General features: G+C 39.0%; 1 protein-coding gene across 7 annotated transcripts in view; it reads right to left on the bottom strand.

Moving 5' to 3' along the window:
- The window catches only part of LOC114661334 (suppressor of tumorigenicity 7 protein homolog), a 260,621-nt gene that overhangs the window by 55,066 nt on the left and 180,443 nt on the right, over window positions 1–25,112 (bottom strand). For 4 of the 7 annotated variants that reach the window (XM_028814557.2, XM_028814550.2, XM_028814569.2 and 1 more), the window contains exons 2-3: window positions 13,299–13,381; window positions 5,106–5,265 (exon numbers count right to left, since the gene is read on the bottom strand). The exons of 1 other annotated variant lie outside the window; for it this stretch is intronic. In XM_028814557.2, coding sequence (XP_028670390.1) covers window positions 5,106–5,265; window positions 13,299–13,381 — 243 coding nt within the window. The remainder of the gene's footprint in view (window positions 1–5,105; window positions 5,266–13,298; window positions 13,382–25,112) is intronic. 2 more of the 7 variants (XM_051928213.1, XM_051928210.1) reach the window with 1 other exon arrangement.

Below are 25,112 nucleotides of genomic sequence, written 5' to 3'. Positions count from 1 at the left end.
CTTGGTGTTTAAACTGTTTTGATGCGGTAAGGGAAAAGACATCAGGCATATATGACAATACATATTGTGGTCACTGCAAATGGAAGAATTCTAAGTAACTTGTCTCTGCTTAAAAAAAAAAAAATATGGTTAATACATTGTCTCACCTGAAAACTAAGAGATACATACATACAGTTTAACTCTTCTCTGTTATAACTGGTGGCACTGTTGAAGTAAATACAACACTAAAAAGACTAATTTTTATTCACAGATTGTAGAGGAGCTGTCACTACTATGTACAATTAAATTTCATATGAAGATGATAATACTGCAAAAAGGTACAAACATTTTTGAGGAATCACAATACAATGAACAACAGTATATAGCAGATTTCAAAAACATCAAAAGAATCAGTTAATAAATGAATATTGGCCAAATACACTGTGGTTAATTGATTTAAAAGCTGTAGATTGAATTAGCCCTTCTAAGCACTGATTTCTTCATCATCAAATAATGTGTACAAAACAGGGGAAAATAATGTCTAAATGTGTACAACACTTTGTCCTTATCATCAGAATTGCACAATAAAAAAGCAAGATTCCAAGAGTTTTTTTTTTGTGTCAACAATATTTTAAACAGATTTATTGGTAACATCACTGTTATGAAGACTAAATCATAGTTCATGACGTTATGCGAGTGTAATCTTGGATAATGCTACTTTTAAAGAATTGCAGTTAGACTCCCAACCTCTCTTTGGCTTGTCAAGATGATGATTGCTGTTAACAATGTGTTGTCAAACATGGATTCTTTTTTTTTTTTTTACTGAAAATAATTCCACTCCTGTGGTGGGCTGGCGCCCTGCCCAGGGTTTGTTTCCTGCCTTGCGCCCTGTGTTGGCTGGGATTGGCCTCTAGCAGACCCCCGTGACCCTGTAGTTAGGATACAGCGGGTTGGATAATGGATGGATGGATGGATAATTCCACTCCCAATATATAATGCATATTGCCATGGGAGTTTCTCATCACTGAGAGACTAAAATATAATATAGAAATCAAAGAATAGGAAAAAGTGCCTAAGGAAACAGATACAATTGAAAGGCCTCATCTGAAACACTGATAAAGAATACACAATAAAGCCCACATCTGATCTGACCCAAACAACAGACTTAATTTGAGGTACCTAAAACTACTGAACCATCATTACTTAAATTATGCCATTAATATTGTGAGCATAAGCACTCTATATTTTATCACATCAAATACACAAGAGACAGGGCTCTAAGCTCTTTAGAGGAATTAGAATAGCTGATGGATTAAGAACTATTAAACAAAATGAAATAAGGGATTTAAGAATAATTATGCAACACCATACTCATCAAAATGCTTGAGTAATCAGGTTTTACCAACACTTGAAGAATAATTCTGTCACCAAAGGATGCAAAAATCACCAGGTCTAGGCAGATTCATCAAAGTATATAAAAAATGATCACTACTAATGTACCAACATTTCAAGGATCACTCAGATTGAGAGATTAGAAATTCTGTGTCAGGCTTCTGTGTGTGCCTCACTTCCAAAAACCAACTTGTCTGCATCTTGGGCAGCATGTTGCCATTATGCTCAACCCAAACAAGGCACTGTGTTTTTAAAACTCAATGTCATTACCCTGCTGGCACAAAACATTAATGAGCCACAACTAAAATGTCATGGGAAACTGTGACATCTGATTTGTCCACTCACTCTTCTGTGGCAAGAGCCCATGAATTGACACTAGTCTGCAGGCCAACTGGAATACTTGAATACATATGAAGGAAATGGAAAAGGAAAAAGTTTTAGAAGAAAACATTCATGATTTCAACCGAAATGGTCATTTTTTAATGTACCGTATTTTTGTGCTAGAACCCCTATTCCAAAAAATGTGGGGCACTAATGAAAATGCTAATAAAAACAAAAATTAGTAATTTATGAATTCTGTTCAGCCAGCACTATATCGAAAACACTACAGCAACATGTCATTTGATGTTTTATCTCGTGAATTAATTATTTTAATACACTCTTTAATACAAACTGCCTTTGGAGAACATTGTTCTCATAGTGCAAGATTATTCACTGATGCATCTGTTGGAAAATTAGCAAGCTTTAACCCATCCTTGCTTTTAAAGGACTAGGCCATCAATACAGACTACTTATATACTATTTAACATCACCTTTTTATTTCAACTTGTCACGTTGCCATTAATCTTAAACCCCACAGACCCAAATTTTTTGGAATGTGTTGCAGGCATCAGATTTAAAATAAATACACATCTTCAAAAAAACAATGCAGTTGATTAGGTAAAACATGAAATACTTGTCTTTATACTAGTTTTGTTTGAATAAAAATCAAAGTAAATTTAAAAATTAAAAAAGTACATGTTCAAGAAGTGTTATAGCAAGATCATTCGTCTCAGTTCTTGGTGGATGACGTCTTGTTAGTCTTATCTAAAACACAACAACCTTGAACAAGAAAATTAAAAAGACAAAAAGAGTGAAGCTTTGAGGATAAGTTAGTCATCACTCAGGAAAGCTAAACGTACTATTAGAATAAACCAAGAAATGTAGCTTAACAAGCAACGAGAGTGACAAATAATTTCTCTTGGATTGCAAAAAATATTGTGGAGTGTAAGGTTGAAGAGTTCAGGTCACGCAAAGTTGTAATTTCATTTTAGCCCTGCTAAATTCACCTTTGAGATGCACATGTCAGGAAAAGTTACTTTGTTGATTTGAAACCTTACAAGAACTATATTATACTAGCCAACGCCGCACAATTATGTATTGATGGGTGAGCACTTTCTGAAAGACACAGTTGTCCAAATGGGGTGGGTTTGAGGATACGACTAAGTGAATGAAAAGATGGAACTCTGGAGAGAGCAACATACAATTTATTGTCCGTGACTGAAAACTGGAGCACTGCCGCCGCGCCCCCCACCTCCCAGAGCGAGGGACGGCGAGGGGCGCCCAGTGAGGACGCCCTTTCCGCCTCTCTGGAGAAAGGGCGGGGAAGCGGGCCCGAGAGGTTTCGGGTCTTAACGTCGGCACAACCGGTAACGATCCTTCCGCAGGTTCACCTACGGGAACCTTGTTAGGACATTTACATCCTCTAGATAGGCAAGTTTGATCGTCTGACGCCCATTCCGCCCCGGCATTCTAGTCTGCCGATTTCTTAGTCATCGTTCAGTACGCAGTGCCTGCTCATGTGCCCACCCCCAACTCCTCACTTGAATTGCTTTCGTCTGTGTACAGTCCACATGCACTTGTGAGGCACGTTGACTGTTCATTTTCCAAACACCGCCTCAGTCGCTTTAGTCTGTGCTACAGTTCACATGCACCTGTGAGCCACATTCGGGCTGGGTGAGGTTTCCCCTTGTTGAGTCAAATTAAGCCAAAGGCTCCACACCTGATGGTGCCCTTCCGTCAATTCCTTTAAGTTTCAGCTTTGCAACCATACTCCCCCCGGAACCCAAAGACTTTGGTTACCCGGTTGGCAGCCCAGTGGGTCATGGGAATAGCGCCGCCGGATCGCCAGTCGGCATCGTGTATGGTCGGAACTACGACGGTATGTGATCTTCTTCGAACCTCCGACTTTCGTTTTTGATTAATGATAACATTCTTGGCAAATGCTTTCGCTCTCGCACCATGGTCGGCTGCTTAATGAATTGTTGGTGGGCGGGGCTCGGTCTTGCGTGCGTCTTGCTTGCCATGGATTGCGTGCAAAACAGGCATATCTTTTTGAAAGTTTGTCCCTGCGCCTTATTAATTGTCATTGCAAAGGCCAGTCTAACAGGAAATTGTCTGCGAGTAAAAGGCAAATTTGAATCTGATGGGGTCAGGGAAATCCGGGAATAAGGACAGTTTGTGAGGTAGCAGCTGCGATTGTTTTACACCCCAGTACATTGCAGTGAATGCTGGTAACAGTCAGTCTAGTGCCTTTACAGAGACTTCTTGCTGGCATGAGGTTTCTGAGAAGTATGATGACTGAACCAATTTTAAGTTTGACTTTATACGGAGGCATGCCAGTGGGAGTAATGGCTGCCCGGCGGGTCATGGGAATAACGCCGCCGGATCGCCAGTCGGCATCGTTTATGGTCAGAACTACGACAGTATGTGATCTTCTTCGAACCTCCGACTTTCGTTCTTGATTAATTAAAACATTCTTGGCAAATGCTTTCGCTCTCGCGTGAATTGTTTTCGTGCGTGTGCCATGGTCGGCTTCTTAGTGAATTGTTGGTGGGCGGGGCTCTGTCTTGCTTGCCATGGACTTAGTGAATTATATATATAGATATACAGTCTACCGAAGCTCTCTTTCACACCCTGATTTTACTGAAGGTTAGACTTTTACTGCACAATGGTGTTATGTGGATATATACATAGACTGACACATCACTGCCTGCTGAATGGAGTTAAAGGAAGTGTCATCTGCAGGAAACACTTTAAATTGAGTTTGCAGAAATGTCCCTTTATCAGGGATTCTTAAATCATGCACAGTAAGGTAAGAGAAAGAAGAGGATCAGATGTCCTCATTTAATCATAATGTCCAAAGCTTAACCACACTCTGGTAGTATGTGTGAACCAAGTTTTATTTTTGCTTCATTCAAGCAATAATAGTTTTCTTCATGCACATTGTTACCTGAGCTGTTGCATTTATTTCTGTATCACTATCTGCTATAATTATTTAACAAATGTTGATTTCAGCTCGCACTAATTCTTGTGTTAGTTTATTGCACTTTTATTTATTGTTCTTTTCAAAAGTGTGCAGGGCAAATTATAACCTTACAAGTGATAAAGAAATAAAGAAATTGCAAAGCAAGCCAAGGTGTCAGTGAGTATAGTTTCCAACTATAAGTGACACATCTTTTCTTACAAACCCAATATATATTTTAGCTACAATTGCAACTGCAAAGCTCAAATTATATCATAGCACAGTAATTATTGGTAGTATTATAAAAGAAATTGTGAAAAAACTTCTGATTAATATGTTTATTTTATGTGTAAAACCTTCCATGTTGTACATAAAATGTAAAAAGAGTAACTGCAAATAACTTTCTATAGATCATAAAGAAAGAAAAATATTTGCAACACATAATTCATACCTGAAACACTTTGCCGGCTTGAATCAGAGTCTCCATTAGTAGTGCTGGAATTGCTGGGAGAACTGTTATCTACTCCACCCAGCAGAGGGCGCAGGTGGCTCACAGAGACCTGCTCTATAAATGATGTGCCATACTTTCGGAAATACCACCATTCAAATATCTGTAATGGAGAAAATGAGCTACATTTGAAATGATGTGAAGTATTCATATATTTCTTTACTATAGAATTCCATAAAGGCACAAGCAGAAGTAAACTATAAATATAATATCATAAAGCAAGTATAAACAAATAACTTTTGTAGGTAAAAAAATTTAAAAAATACGCCACATTCTTTTGGCATTTCAACAAAACCAGTTTTCCCTTCTTTGTAATTCTTGTTTGCATTTGAGTGGGTTGTTGTGGTGTAATGTTGTAATATTTCCCTTAAGACAAATAAAATACTATCTAAGTCTACTGATAATACACTTAAAAGGAGAATCTCAAAAGGATTAAAGGGCTCTGCTTATCTAAATATTAATACAGATTAATTAAAAAAAAAAAACAATATGAACAGGAACAATGATGCAAATTACATTTGAAACGTTTGGGGGCAGCATGAAGGCACAGGAGTTAGTGCAGCCTCAGAGATCAACTGATTACTGTCTGGGCAAAAAATATGCATTTAAATATCAGAATGTATTGACATTAAATAAGCAACAGTTTTTACCAAACTTTCTAAAACTAGACAACAAATAAATATTAGTAAAACTTTCAGTCTTTCACAATTTTTTTTTTTTTAACTTTAAATGAATCATGTGTTCTTAATGTAAACTGTTATATAGTGAAAGCATAACAGTAAGAAAAACACCCATGTGACAAAGCAAAACTACACCAGTCCACTTCCTGATTTGGGGGACTGTGTAAGGCCACAGCCACTCTGAAGTAAGACCAGTTGCTTAATGTCAGTGCTTTGTGTGTCATTTTCTACAACATGCTAGGTTTGGGTCATAATGATTATCTGCATTAAATGTTCTCCAAAGAAGCTTGCAAAATTACAAGCTTACATGACATGGGCTGATCATACATGAAATTATACAAGGTCCTTTAATAATAATAACCTAAAAAAAAAAAAAAAAAAAATAGCCATCACCAATAAATATAGTTTTTGAGAAAATATAACAGACTATTCCTTGCTAGAGAGCTCATGAAATTCATATTGTGTTTAACCTTACATACAACTCTTTTTGTGTGATTTCTACCATAATCATCTCATCCAAAGAGCTATGCAACTTTTTGCTTTGCATTACAAAAACAGGCTGTAACATTTAGCCCCTTAACTCAGTCCATGGCGGGTCACTGTAGGTGCAGGTTTTTGTTCCCACCAGTTTGTGATGTTAATAGAAGTCCTATGCTAATTAAATATGCCATTATTTGAAAGTTTCAACAATTGGTGGGTCAATCCAGAAGTGCAAAACAGATATGATTTACTTCTCGTTCCACTTCTTTATAGACAACTGAAAAAGAGAGACAACCAGCAAAAAATGCTAAAGTCAGGCAGCTATACCAAGGGCATGTTAAATCATTAGCAAATTACTGCTTAAATAACAATGGCATTTCAAATTTAACAACACAGCAAAATGTCAATATCTGGAAGGTTTATATTTTTAAAAATCCCCTGAAAGGTAACTACAATGATACAATTCTGTAATGCAGTAAAAGGTTTAATACTGTAAATAGGAGTATGTGTAGTCTCCTTACTGATATGTTTAGCCCAGGAAAAATAAGCCAAAAATGCTGAATTTTTGTCAACATGAAAAAATATTGTGTGTAACAGAAGCATGCATATGCCAAAATGTCCACAAAAATACCGTAGGAAAGTTTTGTCTAGTGTTTACTGATGTTGATTTAAGCCATGTACTTCATGTGATGTTTTGAGACGATCACTAACGAACAGCCTGCTGTTGCAATCGGGACATTAGAAGCATGTTTCTTTGTGCACTTTCCTATATTTTTTCTGTTGCTTGCACATTCAAAGGGTAGAATGTCAGTGCCTGATCTGCACAATTGGTGCATCCTTTATGATATTTCAGGCTATCGCAGACTTCCACATTTCCCCTGACACAAATATTGATAGTTAATGATGCATGATGCCTTCATCATGCATCAGTTTCACTATCAGTCAATGCCTAATAACCAATTCACATCATTATCAGTATCACTTGATTCGAGCATGATGATATTATGACTTTTTGTTTTGCCATCATGTTTTAAGTTGGAAGCTCTGCCCCACTCATGAATATTGGTGATTTACTTTAGAGTTACTTGAAGAGGCAGAAAGAATATAGATGGTCATGTTTTATTTCATCCACAAGACAGCAGCAAAATACTGTCCCCAGAGATATTTGGGCTTAACATTATGAAGAGTATCATTACACGTCTCCATGAGTCTAACTCAGGTTGACCCATAGTTGCATAGAATTCTGAGCCCGAGTCACCTTCACAGTTAATGGCAAGGAGGTTAATTAAGGGAGGAGTTCCAATTAAACGAATTACCTTCACTGGAACAAAAACCACTTAACATACTGAAACCACACACCAGCATTGCCTTTTCTTGTAATTTCAACAATATGATCATGATGAAGATGCATGCACGTAAACTTTTAGAATCACATTAGCTAAAAAAAATACTAGCAAGATGCCCAACTAAAAACTGCTATGATACTGAACAGTGTTAACAGTGTAGCTTGCGCAAATCATTCTGGAAACAATTACTAATGAAGTCTGAAAGCATTTGTCACTGTTGCTCTACAATTTATTTAATAAAGTCTAGACCAAGAGTTCCCAAACTTTTTTCAGCCGCAGACCCCTTTACCAAAAACTTTTAAAACCGTCGACCCCCTAATTACATGCAATGGTTTTTCATGTCCGCACTTGCTTTGATATGTTCGATAAGACAATGAACAGACATGTTTGTGCTACATGTATTTTCATGCATTCTTACGTGTGACTCTTTTAATGACACATTTTACCTTTTCGTTCGCATATTTGGTATGCAATGTGTTTTTTTAAAATGATTTTACTTCTTAATTAGGTACCTATTGGAATCATAGATATTTTGAAGTAACAAACAAATAGCAGTAGTAAGGGGGTCTATTTTTGCTGTAGTTGACCCCCAAATTTTTTCATTGAAACTATCGACCCCTAGAAAGTTCAAATCGACCCCAGGGGGTCAATATCGACCACTTTGGGAACTCTTGGTCTAGACACTTTATGTACACCATTGACGCAAAAGATATTTTTTTGAATCTTCAGGATTATAAAGAAATGGCAAATCCATACTACAAATTCAGAAATAAACCAATAAAATATTGTGAATAACTCTAGAGGTATCAAAAAATATCAAGCGGGAAACACTGGTTAAGAATACGTTTAGCTCTTCTCCAGTATACATATGAAGCCAATCATTTAATAATTTAATTTAAAAGAAATTACACATTCCATTTTAAAATTTTGATTTAGTTGATTTTAAAATGTTTGTTTGTTGAAGACATAGCAGGTGAGCCATTCTTCCAAATACACTACCTGTCACAAGTTTTAGAACACCTCAGTTTTTTCAGTTTTTCTTTAGTAATAGGGTGTTGTACCCTGTTAGCCATTATGGATGCAATGAGAAGTCAAGCAAAATGACACAATTTTATTGGCTAACTAAAAAAGATTACAATACACAAGACTGTGAGGCAGCTCAGGCCCATTCTTCAGGCAAGATATGAGTTTTTCAGTTTTTCTTCAAATTTAATTAGTTGAAAATGGTGAAAAGGTAAGCAGTAAAATGCAGAGGTTACATTTAAAGTTTAGGGTTATGAAAAACTGAAAAAATAAGGAAATTTCAGAATATTACAAATAAGCCTTCTTAAGGGAACAACTAATAGATTATAACTTGCAGATGTTCTGAAGTAATTAAAGTAAATTAAACCTTTAAAATTGAAGCAAACAATTTGCACAGGTGTCCCAACTTCTGTTAATTACTTAAAAACCCTCTGTCTTAAAGCAGAGTTGGAACAGCCTATGTTACTACACCCTCTGAAGTACTACTTGGACAATATTACAATGTAGAAAGTTGTATAATTTCAGTGATAATGGCAAGAAACGGCAATTAATGAAATGAGACTGAGCATTATTACCCTTAGAAGTGTAGGCCTTTCATTTAGAGAAATTTTTAAAAAATCAAATTGTCCGTGAGTACAGTGTCCTACACGATCCAAGAAACTGGAAGAAACTCTGATAGGAAGAAATCTGGCACACCGAACGTCACAACACAATTAGAAGAGAAGTTTCTGAGGGTCACTAACTTGCGTGATAGGCGCCTCACAGCACAACAGCTTCAAGCACAGCTTAAGAGTAGTCGAAAAAAAGCAAGACTCAGTTTCTACTATAAACAGGAGACTTTGTTCTGCAGGTTTGACAGGGTGAATGGCAATAAGAAAGCCATTCCTTAAAAGGACAATATAGTGCCTTGAAATACCTGCTGTGAACTACTATGGACTGGAAGAAAGTCTTATGGACCAATAAATCAAAATTTGAAATCTTCAGTTCATCACGCAAGGAGGTCCCTCAGTGTGTGACACCAACTGTCAAATATGGAGGAAGTGTGAAGACCTGGGGTTCTTTCGTTGGAGGCACAGTTGGTGACTTGCATAGTGACTAGTATTCTGAGTCAACAGGGTTACTATAGTTTGGTCGTTATATGAGCAAAAGGCGGCTATTTTGAGGAATCAAAAAATGTAATAAAATTTTGTACACTTAATAATTCCTTGACTTATTTTTTTATTTGCCATTAATTTAATGAAACTTTAAGACATTTAACTGCATGAATTTCCATAAAAACTGAAAAAAGTGAGGTGTTCTACAACTTTTAACAGGTAGTGTATAACTGCATTTTATTTTTGGTTTACAAGTCTGTATCTCAGCACAAAAAATGACCCGCAGTATACTTACTTTATATGCTTTCATTACAAACAATTGAGTCAGATCGTTGAAGAGCTTAGCTTTCATAGCATGTATGCAAAATGAATCCACTCCGGAATACATGCACTTTGCAAAAAGAAGATGGAGGAGAGCCCCTCTTCATAACCCGGTGCGCCATGTAGTTTCGGATGTTTCCAGCTAATTAGCTATACACAAGTAGTGCCATTTTTAATCCATAAATATCAGGGGTTGAATTTAGGTGTACGACTGTGGTAGACTGTGGTATCCGAGCTGTTTTTTTTTTGTAAATGCTGCATAGTATAAATCAATAAGGTAAGAAAATCTCACTGCACTTTCAAGGCAAAAAAGGCTTTCATATTTCCACAGTTATGCCATTATAGAATTTGAGAAATACAAATATACAATTTGTACATATTTTGAAAGCATGATGATTTGACCAGTCAGCTGAGCGAGTGTGACATGCACAGCAACTAAAATGTGAGTAAATTTAAGTAAAACACATATCACACATATCTAAATGACACCGGAGCGAATGTGATGCTATTTCCAGGTACACGCAATTCTCACACTTTCAGTCAGTCCAATTCAGTGACTAATTCTGAATTAATATTAGTGATGGCCAATTTGAGGGTGATTCATTCTTTCTGAATGACTCTTTTCCATGAATAATGATGAATAATTTTGCAAAAACAAATAAATTGGTTCAGTAGAGCTCATTGGAAGTGTTGAAGGACAAGCGTCTGTCCTGTGTGAGGTCTTCCTTGCCTTTCATTTCACTGCAGCTAGTAGATGTTCTAAATGTATGCTTAAGAACTACCTGATTCACAACTCTTGTCTCACTTAATTCATAAATAAGTCTCTACCCAAGAATCAGCCTAACAATTCTTGTTCATTTCATTTGTGAACGAATCATTGTGAGTTGCACAATTCTCATTTACTTGCGATTCTATAATTAAACACCTTATTTTAATAATGCAACTAAAATGTGTTATCATGCTTTGTGTAATGAAACAGGACAATGGCATATGAGTTATCATGTTAAATATATAGTGAATTATATATTTATCTATAATTACATATTTATAGACATTATAAATTAACAAGCAATAATATCAATTATATATTTATACAGTAATCCCTCAATATATCGAAGTTCGCCTTTCGCGGCTTCACTCTATCATGGATTTTATATGTAAGCATATTTAAATATATATCGCGGATTTTTTTCTGGTTCGCGGATTTCTGCGGTCAATGGGTCTTTTAATTTCTGGTACATGCTTCCTCAGTTGGTCTGCCCAGTTGATTTCCTACAAGAGACACTATTGGCAGATGGCTGAGAAGCTATCCAACTTTCTTTTCTCTCTCTCTGTCTTGCGCTGACATTCTCTGATCCTGACGTAGGGGGATTGAGCAGGGGGGCTGTTCGCACACCTAGACGATACGGACGCTCGTCTAAAAATGCTGAAAGATTATCTTCATGTTGCTCCCTTTTGTGCAGCTGCTTCGTGAAGTGACATGCTGCACGGTGCTTCGCATACTTAAAAGCTCGAAGGGCACGTATTGATTTTTGATTGTTTGTTTTTCTCTGTCTCTCTCTTTCTCTGCTCCTGACGGAGGGGGTGTGAGCTGCCGCCTTCAACAGCTTTGTGCCGCGGTGCTTCGCATACTTAAAAGCCAAACAGCCCTACTGATTTTTGATTGTTTGCTTTTTTCTCTCTCTCTCTCTGACATTCTCTGCTCCTGATGTGCACTCCTTTGAAGAGGAAGATATGTTTGCATTCTTTTAATTGTGAGACGGAACTGTCATCTCTGTCTTGTAATGGAGCACGTTTAAACTTTTGAAAAAGAGACAAATGTTTGTTTGCAGTGTTTGAATAACGTTCCTGTCTCTCTACAACTTCCTGTGTTTCTGTGCAAATCTGTGACCCAAGCATGACAATATAAAAATAACCATATAAACATATGGTTTCTACTTTGCGGATTTTCACCTTTCGCGGGGGGTTCTGGAACACAACCCCCGCGATGGAGGAGGGATTACTGTATACACATATATACATACATACACATATATATACATACATACACACATATATATATATATATATATATATATATATATATATATATATATATATATATATACACACACATATATACATATATATGTGATGCAATGAGAGGGGACTCAATGGAGTTTCTATTTATGCTATATTCTAAATGAATCTATTAAGTTAAATGGGTTGTTGGAAAGAATCAAATCAGTAAATTAAAATGCCCATCACTAATCAATACACAGGCATAAACAAAAGTGAAGTGTGACCACCTAAGTAAGATAACTTGAAAACAACAAATCAAAGACTGTTTTATTGGGATTCTGAAATAATGTTAGACTGACAAGATTAATTTCACTAAGGCAGTCTTATAGTTGGGACAGATAAAAAACTTAGAAACCTTTTAGAAATTTAAAACATTAGGTGTTGTCTGTCTTTTGAACATTAGACTTAAAAGCTGTTAACCAGTTAATGTCTCCTCAATATACTGATGTAAACATGCATCTTAAAACACCAAATGTCACAAACCTGACAAAGGGATTTTTCTGACAAACCTGAAAACTATATTGTAACAAAAGAGTATGTATAAACGAAAGCATCCTGAATTACCTTGCTTTTCAGTAATTCATTTAACAGAGATATAATAATGATTGGTGTTTTGTTTTTAGCACTGTATAGTATTTTAGGCAGTATTAATTTTTAAGTTACTGAAAAAAATTTTCAGTGAATAAGTTTAGTTTGTACACCTGTTAAAATGAAGTGGTCAGCCCAGGATGTTCATATCATTCTTTATACAACTTACACTGAAATCCACCTTAATCCAGTAAAATCTCCCTATTTGTTGATAAACTTGGGGAAAATGGCCTCTCTGTCACTCGGGGCCATGAAAGTAAGGCCCCGAGTATGAATACATTAAAAGCTCCACAAAATTTGAAGTGCAGGACTAAATGAAGGCTGCAGATTTAACAAATGTGAAAAGGATTTTCAAGTTATTCTGACAACTCCAATTAATTGAAATCTGTTATTTCAGTTAGTAAATTGAACCAAATGAAAATTTTCCACATAAGCACAAACACAAAATGGTTCTTCATTAATAATTTCCAATTAGTCAGCAATGTGGCAGGATTGTCATATTTACATTTTAAGAACATACTCAAGGTATATATACACACTTACCAATATAAGCCCAGATATTAGTGAAGAGGTTCCCGTCAGGGCAACATAGAATTTTGGCGTCAGTGTATTCAGAAACATGCTTACTGAAAAAGAACACAGAGGAAAGCCAATCAAAATTAAAAGGCAACTAAGCTCTCTATCCATCTATTTCACATCTATAGTGTCCCTTTGAAAGCTGTGGTAAGCTCAAGCCTACCAAGTAAGATCAGGCATATGGCACCAGCCAAACATAGGATACAACTTCAGTCCATCACTGGGCACATGTACGCGCACACACGCATACTCATACAAGGTAAATTTACATTTGCAAATTTATCTAAAACGTGGGAGGTTTTTGGAATGTGAGAGGAAAACCCATGCAAACATGTGTCAAATTAAAAAAAAAAAAAAATCCCACATAGTTGGGAGGCTTGAATGCTTATCACAAATGATAACAAGATGCAATGAACATTGTGGTTCTTCTAACAGCAAAAAGGAAACTCCTGTAGTCAGGATAATTGATTAGGTACAGACAATGATCACAAACTGAATTTTAAAATAATATAAAAAAAAAAAGGCATGAAGACAACGTAATATTTCCACATGTTATTTTGGTCTGTAGTGGAACATGTGCTCCATGTACTCAGTGGTACAGAGTATGAGAACCAGAAATGCTAACAGGCTTAGTAAGTTTATGAGAAAGGCTGGCACTGACCTGGACACCATGGAGACAGAAGCAGTGAGAGAATCATACTGGCTAAGACTCTCATTTTCAACTGGACATTACCTTGAGCACAGCGCTACATGTACTGCAGTCAAAGTGCTTCCTTATGAGCTGCCATTTGAGGTTTAACATAACTTATATTTTTTCTACCATTTTAAGATGTTATTTTTAATTACATCAAGCACATATTTATTTTCTTTGTTCATTTACCTATCTGATGTGGCACCAGTTTAAACAATAAATAGCTGAAAGCTGTTTATTATTTATACCTTTGTAATTTTCCCGGTCCCCTTAATATGAGCCTCTATGTTTGAATCCATTACAAGGGTCAGTGTGTGCAAGGCCACACAAAGTAGTAACAGTTATTCATTAATGAACATGCCGTTTAATTTTCCTATGTTACATGGTTGAATCATCAGGCAGGAAAGGTTCTGTAGAGTTTTTGCAAGCATCAAGTGGCCGGTCACCTCTTAAAAACACTTACCAGGAAAGCAGCAGATTGAGCTTTTAAGCACTCGCACAAGGAAATGGAAGATGGAGAATTAAGTTCAGTGACTGTAACTTCTCATTCTTCGTGGCTTTACTGAAGGCAAGCCTGATTGTGTTACTCTGAACCTACGATGGAACCTCTTATCCCACTCTTCTCGTTATTAACAAGCAAGTTCAGCATTTTCAAGTTAAAATTATTTTTTATAGCCATGATATATTATATATTATTTTGCAACTAAACTATGTTCTAAAGTGAAGTATTTTTTAAAAACAAATTTTTAAAAATACTTGGCATGTTCCTATGTCTAAACATAAAAACAAAAGCCTTAAAAGTTACCAAACACATCTACTTTGAAGCAACAAAAGTTTCAATTTAAGGAAAAGTGCTTTCATCATTTCTCAGGCATACTTGGAAGCAACATTAGTTAAAAGGAAGTAATGGATTTTATCACAGACTCCCGATACTATTGTTGAGGTAAGAATGTAATTCCAGTTCAGCATGTTTGCTCACAGTAGCTGTGATGGGTGAAGTTTTACATGCTTCCACAAGTGCACATAGTCTTATTGTCATTTTGGGCTGCATATGTTCCTACTTTTGTCTCTGCAGCTCCATTTCTTCAGTGGTTATATTTTGCCATTGCTTGTAACAAATGATGCTCTGCAGAAAACTGTACCAAATTTCTGACTGTGGCAGCACTGTGAGTGTGGCATGAAATCATTCAATCTAAATTATGCTGTCAACACAAACCGTGTGAATTTCCCATTGGGATTAATAAAGTATCTATCTATCTATCTATCTAATTACCCTCAAGCCTGGATAAACCATTGTAACGCTTTTCCCTTTGAATTTACATAAAGTGGATATAAAAAAATGTACACACCCCTGCCAAAATAGCAGATTTTGTGTAATAATAAAGTGAAACCAAGATAAATCCTGACAAACCTTTTCCACCTTTATTGCAAAATTGCAATCTATACAAAAAGGTGAAAACAAATCAGAAATTGCTTAGTGAAAAAAAAAACAAAAACTGGTTGCACTAGTGTGCACACCCTTTAATAATCAAGGATGTAGCTACTTTCAGAATCATCAGTCACAGTAAGTCTCATCTCAAATAGCAGTTAGTATATACCTGATATCAATTAAAGTGGCTCTAACTGAGCTCACATAAAGTTTGGCTGTTACTATAGGGTCATTCTGATATCCTCTTGGTTGCAACATACTCCAAAAGCCATAGTCTGTTAGCAGCTTTTAAAACATGAACGGGATCTCATCACTGAAAGGTATCAAGCAGGACAGGGTACAAAAAAGTATCCAAAGCATTAAACATCCCATGGAGCACGGTGAAGACAGTCATCAAAAAGTGGAGAAAATATGGCTCAACAGTGACTCTACCAAATCAAGATAAAAGGGCTGGTATTAGGAGGCAGGATGGTGGAGTAGTTATGAAGATGACTTTCAAACCTTGCTAAAAAAAAAATCTCTGAACAATTTATCCTGATCTCAGAAGCTGCATTGGATAAAAGCATCAGCTAACTGTGTTATAATAGTATTTTTTCACATACTTATAAACTGAATCTTGTGGGCATGATAATGAAAGGAAGATAGACAAACAAATGAAACAGTTCAGAAAAGAGGTAGCAATATGGCATTCATCTACTTATGTGTTAAAATACACAGTATGAAGCCTTGTAGTGCCTTTCATTAGCTCTGTACTTCCAATACCTAAAACTATTTATTCTCTCTGTCACCAAGACAGCTAACTGTGGGACTGGCAGAGAGTACTTCGCGCACAGCAAAAAGGAAGTATACAGTGAGAGGTGGTCATTCAGTCCTATGGGCTAATATGTTCAGAGTAAACACACAATTACTGTGTGTAATTAAAACATTAGAACAATCCAGACAAGAAGAGGCCATTCAGCCCAACAAAGCTCGCCAGTCCAATCCACTTATTTCTTCCAAACAAAATATCAAGTTGAGTTTTGAAAGTCCTTAAAGTCTTACTGTCTACCACACTACTTGGTAGCTTATTCCAAGTGTCTGTCATTCTTTGTGTAAAGAAAAACTTCCTAATTTTTGTGCTAAATTTACCCTTAACAAGTTTCCAACTGTGTCCCCGTGTTTCTGATGAACTCATTTTAAAATAACAGTCTCAATCCACTGTACTAATTCCCATCATAATTTTAAGCACTTCAATCATGTCACCTCTTTGTCTTCTTTTGCTTAAACTGTATAGGCTCAGCTCTTTTAATCTATCCTCATAAATCATCCCCTGTAGCCCTGGAATTAGCCTAGCTGCTCTTCTCTGGACCTCTTATAGCGCTATTTGCTGAAATAAAACCACACAAAAGACTGCTCTTTAATAAAATAAGGAGACAGGCCAACATTTTCAAGCATTCTTCATTACATTAAGGGTGGCAGAGAAGCCAAGCATTTATTTTAGTGGGCCACAGGGCACACACCCTAAGGTACAGGGTGAGCCAAAATGAAGTAACATATTTCTTAAGGTCATTGCACGAGGTAGACGCAGCCAAGTGGGTTGGGGTGGGGTTCCTTTGATAGGCGATTCCCTGTAGTTTTCAGTTGGCAACATGCCTTGATCTGGTGCACACTGTGCTTTCACTGTCCAAGCATTCTTCAAAAACAACAAAGCCATCATCACTGCGCGATGCACCTTCCAAATGCACTTCAGAATTCCTCCTAATGGTGACATCCCAAGTTGGAAAATAATTCTTCAATGGGTGGCTAAATTTAGACAGACGGGTACAGCATTGAACAGAAAATCTACAGGCTGTCCTCGGACTGTATGAACGCCTGAAAACATGCAAGCTGTAAGGGCATCAATTTTGCAATTTCCTACATGTTCAGCATACGGTCACCATTACTTCAGAATTTTACATTGAAATGCTAGAGAACTTTTTGCGGCCCCTAATGGAAGAAATGGATGTGGTGGACGCCTGGTTTCAACAGGATGGAGCAACAGCTCAAACAGTGTGGACATGCATGCAAGTTTTGTGGGAGAAGCTGATCTCCCTGTGCGGTGATGTCAGGTGGCCTTCACTTTCACCTGATCTCTCTCCGAGCGATTTCTTGTTGTGGTGCTATCTCAAGTCGAAGGAATACACACACCGACCTCAAAACCTTGAAGCCCTCAAGGATGCTATTCGCCACGAAATCTCTACTATTCCCCTTGAAATAATCGAGCGGGTCATGCGAGCGTTCAGAAATTGTCTCCAAGAGTGTATCGCTAATGATGGCCACCACCACCTTGAAGACATCATTTTTAAAACACAGTGGAAAAAAATCTATTTTGTATATCCTTTCTTGTGTTGAAATGAAATTTATTTTATTTTGTAGCGTTTTTGTAGAATACACGTTTGAAATGTGGTACTTCTTTTTGTATCACCCTGTACTTTAGAATTTCCATTTCACCCAATGGGCTATTATTAACTTAATGTTTTTCATATAAACTCTTAATGGAAAGTAAGACCCAAGCAAGTCGAGACAATGTGATCAGATCTGTTAAAGTCGGCAGCAAAAACACAAACATTCTGGGATATCATATTTCACAGAGCAAGCATCATTCATTTGGACCATACAACAAACCACTGCAGTGAAGTTTTATGGTAAATCTTTTGTCTATATTTTCTAACTAGAAAAACAGAACTTATCACAATCACATAATGCATTCTTCACATCTAAAAAGTTGAATATTACCAGGATTCCAGTTATAAAAGAATCGAAGCTACTTCAAAAATACATAGTTGACTTTGGGATGTTCACTATGTAAAATAGTTTATAAGGCATTTACTTTTCAGACTAAGCAGGTTACATTTTGTACAGATGTCCATGTTGCTACAGTATGTTTATTTTAGTGGCAGATTACTATATCTACGTGCTATCGAGCTAAAGTACACAGTAATAAGAAGATTGTTTGCAGTCTTTTTTCCCTAGACGCCACAACCGTAGACCAGTCTACCTACCCCTACCACATTTGATAGTTGTATCTTTTCCTTGGTGTTACCTTATGCTGCAAGTGAAATGACTTGGACTCAGATAAAAGATTAAACTAAGAGATAAGCTAACTGGGTTTAATAATATTTATTGAGTTTAAAAATGCAAGTTCTGAAAATAAAGTGTTTAAAGCTTCCCCGCATCAGTGCATAATCATTTTTATTAATTGGTTGTGCACTGTAGTTTTAACATATGCCTTCTTTTTTGTTTCTTGCCCTCTCTTCAGAATAACAGAATAAAAAATAATAAGAAGAAAAACACTGGATGAACCATGGGGTCTTTTAAATTAAAGTGGATCTTAAAAATGAAATTTATAATGTAAATAATATATATCCATCCATTCATCCATTGTCTCCCGCTTATCCGAGGTCGGGTCGCGGGGGCAGCAGCTTGAGCAGAGATGCCCAGACTTCCCTCTCCCCGGCCACTTCTTCTAGCTCTTCCGGGAGAATCCCAAGGCGTTCCCAGGCCAGTCGAGAGACATAGTCCCTCCAGCGTGTCCTGGGTCTTCCCCGGGGCCTCCTCCCGGTTGGACGTGCCCGGAACACCTCACCAGGGAGGCGTCCAGGAGGCATCCTGATCAGATGCCCGAGCCACCTCATCTGACTCCTCTCGATGCGGAGGAGCAGCGGCTCTACTCTGAGCCCCTCCCGGATGACTGAGCTTCTCACCCTATCTTTAAGGGAAAGCCCAGACACCCTGCGGAGGAAACTCATTTCAGCCGCTTGTATTCGCGATCTCGTTCTTTCGGTCACTACCCATAGCTCATGACCATAGGTGAGGGTAGGAACATAGATCGACTGGTAAATTGAGAGCTTCGCCTTGTGGCTCAGCTCCTTTTTCACCACGACAGACCGATGCAATGCCCGCATTACTGCGGATGCCGCACCGATCCGCCTGTCGATCTCACGCTCCATTCTTCCCTCACTTGTGAACAAGACCCCGAGATACTTGAACTCCTCCACTTGGGGCAGGATCTCGCTACCAACCCTGAGAGGGCACTCCACCCTTTTCCGGCTGAGGACCATGGTCTCGGATTTGGAGGTGCTGATTCTCATCCCAGCCGCTTCACACTCGGCTGCGAACCGATCCAGAGAGAGCTGAAGATCACGGCCTGATGAAGCAAACAGGACAACATCATCTGCAAAAAGCAGTGACCCAATCCTGAGCCCACCAAACCGGACCCCCTCAACACCCTGGCTGCGCCTAGAAATTCTGTCCATAAAAGTTATGAACAGAATCGGTGACAAAGGGCAGCCCTGGCGGAGTCCAACTCTCACTGGAAACGGGTTCGACTTACTGCCGGCAATGCGGACCAAGCTCTGGCACCGATCGTACAGGGACTGAACAGCCCTTATCAGGGGGGCCGGTACCCCATACTCTCGGAGTACCCCCCACAGGATTCCCCGAGGGACACAGTCGAATGCCTTTTCTAAGTCCACAAAACACATGTAGACTGGTTGGGCAAACTCCCATGCACCCTCCAGGATCCTGCTAAGGGTATAGAGCTGGTCCACTGTTCCGCGACCAGGACGAAAACCACACTGTTCCTCCTGAATCCGAGGCTCGACTATCCGACGGACCCTCCTCTCCAGGACCCCTGAATAGACTTTTCCAGGGAGGCTGAGGAGTGTGATCCCTCTGTAGTTGGAACACACCCTCCGATCCCCCTTCTTAAAGAGGGGGACCACCACCCCGGTCTGCCAATCCAGAGGCACTGTCCCTGATGTCCATGCAATGTTGCAGAGGCGTGTCAGCCAAGACAGTCCTACAACATCCAGAGCCTTGAGGAACTCCGGGCGTATCTCATCCACCCCCGGGGCCCTGCCACCAAGGAGTTTTTTGACCACCTCGGTGACCTCAGTCCCAGAGATGGGGGAGCCCACCTCTGAGTCCCCAGGCTCTGCTTCCTCATTGGAAGGCATGTTAATGGGATTGAGGAGGTCTTCGAAGTACTCCCCCCCACCGACCCACAACGTCCCGAGTCGAGGTCAGCAGCGCACCATCCCCACCATATACAGTGTTGACACTGCACTGCTTCCCCTTCCTGAGACGCCAGATGGTGGACCAGAATCTCCTCGAAGCCGTCCGAAAGTCATTCTCCATGGCCTCCCCAAACTCCTCCCACGCCCGAGTTTTTGCCTCAGCAACCACCAAAGCCGCATTCCGCTTGGCCTGCTGGTACCTATCAGCTGCCTCCGGGGTCCCACAGGACAAAAGGGTCCCGTAGGACTCCTTCAGCTTGACGGCATCCTTCACCGCCGGTGTCCACCAGCGGGTTCGGGGATTGCCGCCACGACAGGCACCGACCACCTTACGGCCACAGCTCCGGTCAGCTGCCTCAACAATAGAGGCACGGAACATGGCCCATTCGGACTCAATGTCCCCCACCTCCCTCGGGATGTGGTCGAAGTTCTGCCGGAGGTGGGAGTTGAAGCTACTTCTGACAGGGGGCTCTGCCAGACGTTCCCAGCAGACCCTCACAACACGTTTGGGCCTACCACGCCTGACCGGCATCCTCCCCCACCATCGAAGCCAACTCACCACCAGGTGGTGATCAGTTGACAGCTCCGCCCCTCTCTTCACCCGAGTGTCCAAGACATGTGGCCGCAAGTCCGACGACACGACCACAAAGTCGATCATCGAACTGAGGCCTAGGGTGTCCTGGTGCCAAGTGCACATATGAACACCCCTATGCTTGAACATGGTGTTCGTTATGGACAATCCGTGACGAGCACAGAAGTCCAATAACAAAACACCGCTCGGGTTCAGATCAGGGGGGCCATTCCTCCCAATCACGCCCTTCCAGGTCTCACTGTCATTGCCCACGTGAGCATTGAAGTCTCCCAGCAGAACGAGGGAGTCCCCAGAAGGTATGCCCTCTAGCACCCCCTCCAGGGACTCCAAAAAGGGTGGGTACTCTGAACTGCTGTTCGGTGCATACGCACAAACAACAGTTAGGACCCGTCCCCCCACCCGAAGGCGAAGGGAGGCTACCCTCTCGTCCACCGGGGTAAACCCCAATGTACAGGCTCCAAGTTGGGGGGCAATAAGTATACCCACACCTGCTCGGCGCCTCTCACCGGGGGCAACTCCAGAGTGGTAGAGAGTCCAGCCCCTCTCAAGGAGATTGGTTCCAGAGTCCAAGCTGTGCGTCGAGGTGAGTCCGACTATATCTAGCCGGAACCTCTCAACTTCGCGCACTAGCTCAGGCTCCTTCCCCTTCAGAGAGGTGACATTCCACGTCCCAAGAGCCAGTTTCTGTAGCCGAGGATCGGACCGCCAAGGTCCCCGCCTTCGGCCACCACCCAACTCACACTGCACCCGACCTCCTTGGCCCCTCCCATAGGTGGTGAGCCCATGGGAAGGGGGACCCACGTTGCCTCTTCGGGCTGTGCCCGGCCGAGCCCCATGGGTGCAGGCCCGGCCACCAGGCGCTCGCCATCGAGCCCCACCTCCAGGCCTGGCTCCAGAGTGGGGCCCCGGTGACCCGCGTCCGGGCAAGGGAAAACGCCGTCCAAAATTGTTTTTCTTCATAGGAGGTTTGTTTAACCGCTCTTTGTCTCATCCCTCACCTAGGACCAGTTTGCCTTGGGTGGCCCTACCAGGGGCATAAAGCCCCGGACAACAGAGCTCCTAGGATCATTGGGACACGCAAACCCCTCCACCACGATAAGGTGACGGTTAAAGGAGGGGATAATATATATCATTCCTAAAAATTCCACAATTGAAGGAAGAATTAGGTATATTAATCTCTGGTAAAATGGTCCCAATGACTCAAAAATGGCTCTTTTAATAGCTACTGCAGTCCTTATTTATTTACTTAATTTATATGCACATTACCTTATCTCCATTATGTTCCTGAATAGCATGCATTTTAACTTTTGCCATTTACTCTTATTTTGACATACAAGAAACTTATAATAATGTGAATGGCCGTATGGATTTTTAATAGTAAACTAAATAGCATTAGACTGCAAGCTGAACTGTCTACTTCCTTGGATAGAAGTGATGGATCATAAAATGTCATTCTTTGTACTTTCCACCATACAAGATTTTCTGCTTTGTTGCTAGCATAAATTTGTTGATTTCTAAATTGATAGCAACTACCTGTCATTCAAAATTAGCTCTAGCCATGCACAGTCCATACCGAATGTAATCAATGAATCTTACTGATCGTCATGGCCATGGGCTCCTTCAAAATAGCCATTGCTAGACCCTTTATTAAAGAAATGAAAATTACAGTAAATCTAAATGTTGTGGAAATTACAATTTGTTGGATATTAAGTTGTATTCACTTGTTTATTACTGGCATTGTATTGTCACTAGTCTGTGGTAAAACATGCAAGCAAGAATATTACGCACGACAATCTACCTTTTGCACAGGAAAAAAAAAACATATATACAGTATACGCACATACTAGGGGGGCAAGCCACTCACATTGTTAATAGGGGGGCTGAACGCAACCCAGGAGAAACGGTCGCTCCTCCAAAAACCCCTCTTGAACAGTGATATAATGGGAAACAAATTTTTTTTTTTTAACCTCCTCTTTGCTCAATCAGCTGCTGGCTTGCTGCTGCTGCTGCCGTGCTGCATGATCTGCATCTCGCGCAGCGCTTTGAACATTTAAAAGCCTGTACAGCAGCTGTCTTACTCTTTATCTTTTATTTCTGGCCCCAGGTGTGGTTAAATCTCTTGGCACTATTGGTTAATTCTCGTTTCGTGGAACTTGAGTTCTTGATATTTTTTAGATTATAATTTAAAAAATGGAATAAGAATCTGAAGATCTAACTACATCACATTAAAGTTCGATAAATTCTGAAAAGAATGATACCAAACATATATATGTACGTTTTAAAATATCTCTGATTTAAAGCGTGACATAAAATCGTTGCACTTTTAGGCTTAGGATATATTATATATATATATATATATATATATATATATATATATATATATATACACACACAATATACACACACACACACACACACACACACACACACACACACATGGATTACATACGAATCCATTTTAACAAAGGATTATTTTTTAACTGTGTTTACTACTATAGCAACCTTGTAACTTCCCATCAGGAGGCAAATTTGATCAAAAGAAGGAGCTGTGCCAGGTATGGCAAAACATTCTCAAATATCAACAAGCTCTTTAGGAACTTGTTCAAAAAATGCCAAGAGAAATGTGAAACTTGCTTATTAAAATGATTTTGAAATTAGGATGGATGGATACTATTATGACATTTTAATAAGAAATGTGGCAGACATCTTAAGAGTAGAATTTGAATAAAACTAAATAATTCTGGCTCTGTTTTAGTGAATTCTTGAACTAAACAACATCCAATACTGTCAGAAAATAACCACAAAACCACTGTTTTTCTGAAACAGAGCAGATTTTTTACTTAAACTTTTTTTTTTAGTTGAACCATCTGAATACTTCAATTTATATGTTTATATTCTATTAAATATCTTACTGTTTAAATAGCAACATGAATTCACTGCAATAAAAGGTGCTGCATATGATACCAAATTGTATTTATTACAACAGTAGAAGGTTAATTGTGACTCTGATTTGACAAAAAAAGAAAAACACTTTGTTGCTAGCATAATACATAAATATTTACAAAAGACCCAATTTCAGTAAAAAAAAATGTAATCTTTTCTGGTGTATCTACCAATTGCCAGATTTTAATGAAATGTAAAAAACAGGAAAAAAAAACCCTGAAAAGATATATGTCATATACAAGGATAACAAAACAATACAGCTGTATACTTACCTCATTTACTCAATTTGAGAAAATCTATGGACCTCCATTCAAGAGACAGCTTGTTTATCACTGCCAAAATACTCCCTGCTGTGGTTTCCGTCTCTTTCCAACATTATTTTCTATTCATTTGTTATTGTCAGGGAAAAAAATCCAAACAAATAGAAAGGCTAACATGATTAAGTGCTGCTATCTACAGACTTTCTCCAGACCATTATAAACAACTGATTCTCATATATGTCACCCTGACCCACAAGAATCGCGCCCAGCAGAACGTAACAGAGGATGAGAAAATTGTTGCGCAGGAGCAAGACATGTCCAATTAGCAATCCAAACAAATGTGTTCAACATTGTTTAAATTAATAAGACCCTTTCAACAAGGCTATGTATGTTAATATAAGTTCTAAACTGCATCTTTTACATGTTTAAAATTTGACAAAAATAAAACAATTTACTTACATTACATTGAACAATTGAATGTCCAAGTACAATCCAATGTGCAAAACGGTGAGAACAGAATGTAATCTTAAATACTGTATTTCATCTGCAGGTAAAACAATGATAACATTTATTTTGCACAATGAATTACTTTTTATGAGTAACACATGTTCTAGAATTCTCATCTCAGCAGCAACAATGTTAAACCGAAAAAAAAAAAAGTCAGTATTTCAGACAGACTCTGTATTAATAAATGACTGGTAAGAGTGTTGCAGCTGTTCATACCAAAAAGCATTAAAATGTGCTTTTCACTAAGGCTTCTCTGATTTTTCATGTATCCTACTTTTATATTTGCCTGACACTGTTATTCAGGACAACACCCTTTAACATTA

The sequence above is a fragment of the Erpetoichthys calabaricus genome, chromosome 1, assembly GCF_900747795.2.
Source record: "Erpetoichthys calabaricus chromosome 1, fErpCal1.3, whole genome shotgun sequence".
NCBI lineage: Eukaryota > Metazoa > Chordata > Cladistia > Polypteriformes > Polypteridae > Erpetoichthys > Erpetoichthys calabaricus.
Note: the sequence above shows the minus strand (reverse complement) of the source record. Positions and strands in the feature narration are given on the sequence as shown.